Source organism: Staurois parvus, unplaced genomic scaffold, assembly GCF_062004578.1.
Source record: "Staurois parvus isolate SC_StPar_1 unplaced genomic scaffold, SC_StPar_1.0 ptg001734l, whole genome shotgun sequence".
Classification (NCBI taxonomy): domain Eukaryota; kingdom Metazoa; phylum Chordata; class Amphibia; order Anura; family Ranidae; genus Staurois; species Staurois parvus.
The window spans coordinates 39,807-47,848 of NW_028319530.1; the positions used below are offsets into that span (position 1 = coordinate 39,807).

The 8,042-nt window shown below is 42.7% G+C and overlaps 1 protein-coding gene across 2 annotated transcripts; it reads left to right on the plus strand.

The window, feature by feature from the left end:
* Positions 1-508: 508 nt before the first annotated feature.
* Positions 509-6,572, plus strand: LOC149434560 (E3 ubiquitin/ISG15 ligase TRIM25-like). Of its 2 annotated transcripts, none has more exons than XM_089663639.1 (2): positions 509-1,411; positions 3,082-6,572. In XM_089663639.1, the coding sequence occupies exons 1-2, from the start codon at positions 715-717 to the stop codon at positions 4,137-4,139; spliced, it is 1,755 nt and encodes a 584-aa protein (XP_089519765.1). In that variant the 5' UTR covers positions 509-714; the 3' UTR covers positions 4,140-6,572. The 2 variants fall into 2 exon arrangements, with proteins under 2 accessions (XP_089519765.1, XP_089519764.1); XM_089663638.1 differs by having other exon boundaries at positions 509-1,373; positions 3,065-6,572.
* The last annotated feature ends 1,470 nt before the right edge of the window (positions 6,573-8,042 follow it).

An 8,042-nucleotide genomic window follows, 5' to 3' on the forward strand; every position in this document is an offset into this window, starting at 1 on the left:
GGACCTGACACCTTTTCCCCTTATTTTTGGGGGTGTTGTTCCCCTTAGAATTCCTACCAGGCCTAAAAGGCCTGGTATGGCTTTTTGGGGGAATCCCACACAGTTAAAAAAAAAAATTCACTTTGGGGTCCCCCCAACCTTCCCACTGGACCTAAAGGGTCTGTTATGGATTAGGGGGGATCCCACACATCTTTTTTTTAGTATAAATGTCAGTTGTGCTGCAGCAGGTCCTATACATTGTACAGATGTGCAACTTTGCAGGGAGTTTATGGGGACCCCCAGGCATGAAATGAAAAATGACAGCCCCTTTAAAAATGGTACTTTTATCCCCAGTGATTCCTGTCCCTCAGGGCCGTCCCCGAGTCCCCATACCACTTCTGGGGCCAATAACTGGCATAAAAGCCTTCAGAATGGACACTTTTCCATTTACAAGTTCCAGTCCCATAGACTTGCATTGAGTTCAAAGTTTGCAGTTGAACTTTCGTCAAGTTGGAATGTTGGACCGCGAACCGAACAGGGGGGTGTTGGACCCGTCACTACTTATTACATGTCTGTGTCCTTCTGTAGAAGAATTCTTCTAGCTACGTGTCTCAGTCCCAGCCTCTCCCTGTGTAGGAATGTACACCTCGCCCCGTGTAGGAGGGTACAGAACGGGTCACATTGGATACGGAGTGTCAGAGACTTTCCCCGTCATTCTGTCTTCTGCTCTCAGCGATGGCGTCTTCTGATCTGAGGAAGGAGCTGGAATGTTCCGTCTGTCTGAACATTTATACAGATCCTGTAACCCTGAGATGTGGACACAACTTCTGCCGGGACTGTATTGGCCGTGTGTTGGATACACAGGAGGGGTCTGGAGGTTATTCCTGTCCTGAATGCAGAGAAGAGTTCCAGGACCATCCTGCACTGCACAGGAACATAACACTATGTAACATAGTGGAGAACTTCCAGTCTACCCATCCAGAGCAGGAGGAGTCCGGGGTCTTCTGTACTCACTGTATTCACACTCCTGTACCGGCTGTGAAATCCTGTCTGCATTGTGAAGCTTCTCTGTGTGACAACCACCTGAGAGTCCACAGCAAGTCACCAGAACACGTCCTATGTGACCCCACCACTTCCCTGAAGGACAGGAAATGCTCCATCCATAAGAAGATCCTGGAGTATTACTGCACCGAGGACTCCACCTGTATCTGTGTGTCCTGCAGGGTGTATGGAGAACATCGGGGACACCAGGTGGAGACTCTGGAGGAGGCCTCTGAGATGAAGAAGAAGAAACTGAGGAATGTTCTGCAGAAACTGATGACAGAGAGAGAGGAGATGGAGAAAAGAGTCCAGAGTCTGCAGGAACGCAGGAGGAAAGTACAAGGAAAAGCAGATGATGAAACCAAGAGAAATAAAATACAAAAATCCCCCTGCGCTCCACAGAACCTAGTGAGTAAGCTGCTATCACCTATTCTTTTATACCGCAAGATGTGTGAAATCAAATCATATAAGTGGTGAAGCGCTCAACTTATATTAATCTAGTGAATACTCAAATCATATTAATGAAAAATAATTAAAAATAATTATAAACTAGTGCAATATCTTCATACACATAACAACTATATCCCTGGTGATATAGTGAAAACTTATATCTTTTAAACTGTGCAAAAGTGAAAAAATACAATAATTAAATAAATAAATAGTGATGCCACACTGTGAAATTACTGGCAAAAGTGTTCAAAATAATGTCACTCCATGCTGCAAATAGTGCTTTTCGTGTAAATCTTGACGTGACTCCCCTCAATAGCAGAAATGCCCCCTCACCTTCCACATTCGACCCTTGCGGGTCACAGAGCCTTTTTGTATATATCTCTTTCTCTTTGATGTTCTCCACTGCCTCCACCGACCATAATCCACCTCCAGGCAGTAAGTACCTCTCCAATTACTCCCCTCATGCACCGAACTTTGTCAGGTAAACCTCTCCTCCACTGCCACCTCCGACCAAATTCCTCCTCCAGGCAGTAAATATCATCCAATACCCCTCACACAATGGACTCAGGCTCAGAGTGATTCATGTAAAACGATAAAACAAACCTCCATAGTGTAACATCGCTTTATTAGACTGATCCAATATAGTAAAATATTGCACTCACATGTCCCCACGATATTACAGGCAGTTTCCCATATGCTATGGGTATATACAGGAGTCCCAAGATGGCGTCCGAACCCGGAACCGGAAGTACGTCACCGCTACGTCGACGCGTTGCGCCACTGTCACGTGGCTTCTTCAGGATCCTGAAGAAGCCACGTGACAGTGGCGCAACGCGTCGACGTAGCGGTGACGTACTTCCGGTTCCGGGTTCGGACGCCATCTTGGGACTCCTGTATATACCCATAGCATATGGGAAACTGCCTGTAATATCGTGGGGACATGTGAGTGCAATATTTTACTATATTGGATCAGTCTAATAAAGCGATGTTACACTATGGAGGTTTGTTTTATCGTTTTACATGAATCACTCTGAGCCTGAGTCCATTGTGTGAGGGGTATTGGATGATATTTACTGCCTGGAGGAGGAATTTGGTCGGAGGTGGCAGTGGAGGAGAGGTTTACCTGACAAAGTTCGGTGCATGAGGGGAGTAATTGGAGAGGTACTTACTGCCTGGAGGTGGATTATGGTCGGTGGAGGCAGTGGAGAACATCAAAGAGAAAGAGATATATACAAAAAGGCTCTGTGACCCGCAAGGGTCGAATGTGGAAGGTGAGGGGGCATTTCTGCTATTGAGGGGAGTCACGTCAAGATTTACACGAAAAGCACTATTTGCAGCATGGAGTGACATTATTTTGAACACTTTTGCCAGTAATTTCACAGTGTGGCATCACTATTTATTTATTTAATTATTGTATTTTTTCACTTTTGCACAGTTTAAAAGATATAAGTTTTCACTATATCACCAGGGATATAGTTGTTATGTGTATGAAGATATTGCACTAGTTTATAATTATTTTTAATTATTTTTCATTAATATGATTTGAGTATTCACTAGATTAATATAAGTTGAGCGCTTCACCACTTATATGATTTGATGAAACCAAGAGAGTCACTGCCCTGTTCAGAGACCTCAGGAGACGTCTGGAAGACCTGAAGAAGAGAGTCCTGAGGGACATCTCCGGGTGGGCAGAGCGGGTCTCCCGTCCCATGTTGGATTATATTTGTGATCTGGAAATAAAGAAGGAGGAGTTGTCCAGGAAGATGAGGGACATTGAGAAGCTGTGTAACATGACGGATCTACTGACTGTCCTACAGGAATCAGACACAGGTGACTTGTGTGATACTAAGGATGGAGATGATGAGGACAGAGAGAGACATGAGAACCTCCTCCATGATGGAGGGGATGGGGATGTGGGGGGGATCTCACACACATTACACACGGGTTTATCTGATATCATGTCTGGGGTCAATGTACAGAAATGTACAGGCACACATGTCTCTCCACATTCTACTACAAAGGGCAAAGGTCCCATCAATGCTCCACCATCCAGGCCAGACCCCCAACCCTCCCCCACTGGAGGACCAAATATTGGGGCTGTACAGCAAACATGGGGGGTGTCGGGGGTTACAGACATATTACTGGATGTGAGGACAGCTGGTAATAATCTACATATATCAGATGATGGGAAAACTGCATCCTCATCATCATCACATCAGAATCGGCCAGAAACACCAGAGAGGTTCCAGGGTTATCCTCAGGTGATGAGCAGTCAGAGCTTCTCCTCCGGGAGACATTACTGGGACGTGGATGTCGGGGGGGCAGATCACTGGAGAGTCGGGATGTGTTACCCCAATATAGACAGGAGAGGAGGTCAGTCAGGGATTGGATGTAATAAGAAGTCCTGGGGGTTGGAGAGGTGGGGGTGGTTGGGGGGTAATCAGTACTCAGTGATATATGACAGGAAGAAGACCCGATTCCCCGGCGGTGTCTCCAGTACCAGAGTCAGGATAGATCTGGATTATGAGGCCGGGCGGATCTCCTTCTATGATCTGTGTGACCCGATCCGACACCTCCACACCTTCACCACCACCTTCACTCAGCCCCTCCATGTCGGGGTATGGGTATGGGGAGGTTGTATAAAGATATGTGGGAGGAGCCAGAAATGAGAGATCCGCCCAGAGACATCACAAGGGGGATGATCTGATTGGTGATTGGTGCAATACTCAGCCAATAGGAGGAAGGGCAGGAAACAGGAGTGATTTGTGGAGAAAGCTGCAGGTTCCGGGGCCGTCATCTTCATCCTAAACCTCACTTCACTCCCTAGTGTGTCACTGACCAGGAACAAGCATGCAGGAGGTCCGAGTGTTCCGCCTTCACTGGATGCATGCTTGTGACTGTTATTTTTGACAGTGGCAATAAAATGACAGCTGAAAAAATGAGGGGTTTATTTGAAGTTTCAAAATGACAGTTATTTTTATTAAGTTGAAAAATTACAGGTTTTTTGACAGTGGCAAAATATGGGTTATTTTTGACAATTAAAAATTAGTTTTTTTTTGTCGGTTGCAATATGACAGTTACAGTGCGGCAAAAAAGTTGTGTTTCTACCAAACAGTTCTATTTTGGTTTCATCTGACCATATGACATTCTCCCAATCCTCTTCTGGATCATCCAAATGCTCTCTAGCAAACCTCAGACGGGCCCCGGACATGTACTGGCTTAAGCAGGGGGACACGTTTGGCACTGCAGGATCTGAGTCCCTGGTGGCGTAGTGTGTTACTGATGGTAGTCTTTGTTACGTTGGTCCCAGCTCTCTGCAGGTCATTCACTAGGTCCCCCCCGTGTGGTCCTGGGATTTTTGCTCACCGTTCTTGTGATCATTTTGACCCCACGGGGTGAGATCTTGCGTGGAGCCCCAGATGGTGGGAGATTATCAGTGGTCTTGTATGTCTTCCATTTTCTAATTATTGCTCCCACAGTTGATTTGCTCACACCAAGCTGCTTGCCTATTGCAGATTCAGTCTTCCCAGCCTGGTGCAGGTCTACAATTTTGTTTCTGGTGTCCTTTGACAGCTCTTTGGTCTTCACCATAGTGGAGTTTGGAGTGTGACTGTTTGAGGTTGTGGACAGGTGTCTTTTATACTGATAACAAGTTCAAACAGGTGCCATTGATACAGGTAATGAGTGCAGGACAGAGGAGCCTCTTAAAGAAGAAGGTCCAGGTCTGTGAGAGCCAGAAATCTTGTTGTTTGTAGGGGACCAAATACTTATTTTCCACCATAATTTGCAAATAAATTCTTTCCAGATCAGCCAATGAGATTGTCTGGATTTGTTTTCTCATTTTGTCTCTCATAGTTGAGGTCTCCCTATGATGCCAATTACAGGCCTCTCTCATCTCTGTAAGTGGGAGAACTTGCACAATTGGTGGGGACTAAATACTTTTTTGCCCCACTGTATATTTGACAGTGGCAAAAAAATGACAATTGAAAAATTAGTTTTTTTTTTAACATTTTAAAAATGACTTTTTTGTCAGTTAAGATTTTATTTTTGAAAAACAACAGTTATATTTCAGAGTAGAACAATTAGTTATTTTTGACAGTGGAAAACAAGGCAATTGAAAAATGAGGGTTTTTTTGACAGTTGAAAAATTTGTTGTAAAAAAAAGTCAAAAATAACTGTCATTTTTCAACTGACGAAAAATAACTAATTTTTTTTAAATTACAAAAAAACAAATCATTTTTTAGATGTCAAAAAAACCTGTCATTTTTCAACTGTCAAAAAACCCTTCTTTTTTATATGTGATTTTTTTTTTCACTGTCAAAAATGATCTGCATTTTATTGCCACTGTAAAAAAACATGTCATTTTTCAACTGTCAAATATAACTGTCGTTTTTCGACTGTTAAAAATAACTGCCAATTTTAAACTGACAAAAAAATAACTCATTTTTCAACTGTAAAAAAACCCTCGTTTTTCAATTGCCATTTTTTTCCACAGTCAAAAATTACTTGTAATTTTTTGCTACTGTAAAAAATTAACTGTCATTTTCAACTGTCAAAAAAAGCCCCTCTGTTTTTAAATGTGATTTTTTTTCTATGTCAAAATGATCTGCATTTTATTGCCACTCTAAAAAAAGCTGTCATTTTCCAACTGTCAAATATAACTGTCGTTTTTCAACTGTTAAATGTAATTTTTCAACTGTAAAAAAAAAAAAATAATTTTTAATGACAAAAAATAACTGTCATTTTTCAACTATCAAAAAACCCTCATTTTTCAACTGTCATTTTTTCCACTGTCAAAAATTACCTGTCATTTTCAACTGTCGAAAAAAACCCTCATTTTTTAACTGTTATTTTATTGCCACTGACAAAAAACTCTGTCATTTCTTGCCAAAATAAAAATATAACTGTCATTTTTCAACTATGAAAAACACTAATTTTTCAATTGCCATTTTTTTCCACTGTAAAAAATTAACTGTCATTTTCAAATGTCAAATATAACTCATTTTTCTACTGACAAAAAATAACATTTTTCCGAATCCATTGGCTTTTTATGAAACTTGCTCTCCAGAAATGTGGAATTACAGATTGGATGTTATCAGCAATCCTCTCCCTTTATTCCAACCCCTCTGTCACAGTTGTAACTGACGGCTCCCTCTCACAACCCTTCCACATATGTAATGGCACCAGGCAGGGCTGCCCCTTATCTCCCATACCTTCCACCTTAGTAATTGAACCCCCGGCATCCAAACTCAGAGACGACCCAACATTCACAGGTATTACTCATCATAACCCGGAACATAAAATCAGCCTCTTCATGGAGGATATCATCCTAATGGTTACCAATCCTTATAAATCTCTCCAATCGATACGCACTCATCTCCACAACTACTCAGAAGTCTCCGACTATGAGCTCAACGAACCAAAATCCTCCATATTAAACCTTTATACTCCTCCTAAGATCCAAAATATGCTGACCAAACATTTCCCTTTCTCATGGGAACACCATAGCACCCCTTGTTTGGGAACCAAACTCACCAGCACAACTAACCAATTATATGACGCCAATCACAAACTGCTCCTTGAATCCCTCCCACAGGAACTCAGACAACTACATACACCCACATTATCCACAATGGGTAGAATAGCACCCCTAAAAATGTGTATATTACCTAAAATACTTTACATATTCCGTACTCTTCCAACTCCAGTCCCCAACGCCTTCTTCTCCAAACTCCAAGCGATACTAAACAAATTCACGTGGAACTCAATAAAACCTAGGTGCACGACAAATTTACTAATAAGACCTTCCTCCGGGGGGGGAGCAGGTCTCCCACATGTGAAATCTTACTACAACGCCACGCTCCTAGACCAGCTCTTCTTTTGGTGGCATCCTACTAAAGATAAAACGTGGACCTACATGGAAAGTCCTCCACAACTTCCGCATACTCCCGACAACTTATTGTTCCTACCTCTAAATACCCGAACTCACCTACTACCCCACCATCCGTGTATAAAAGCCTCCATCAGGCCTGGTATGACCTTTTATCCTCCAATCACCCAGAAAATGAAACAAAAAGAATTCCTACTCCAACCTCCACCCTACACCTCATCATTCCCTCTCTAATCCTGACACAATGGGAAAATCGAGGAATATCTCATATTCGAGACTTATACATAGACAACAGACTAGAATCCTTCCCTACTCTCCAAAAACAATTCCACCTCCCTGACAATGAAAACTTCCCGTCCATAAGAGACGCCCACTCCTCACGTACAATAGACTTACCTCTAGAACTAACAATCCCCTCCACCGCGTACCTCTTCTTCCACAGAACGCAGAATCCGAAGAAAGGAATCTCCACCTTTTATACCATTATAACTAAAATTCAGTTCACCATAAACACCACTTCCCTGACTGGGGAAAATCCTTCTCCAACCGGAGTCTCCACACACTTGGGGGAAAACCTTCAACATCACCTACAGAGCCTCTAAATGTATCTCCCACTGGGAGTCATACATGAAGATCTTACATCAGTGGTACCTAACGCCTGTTACACTCGCCCTTTACTACA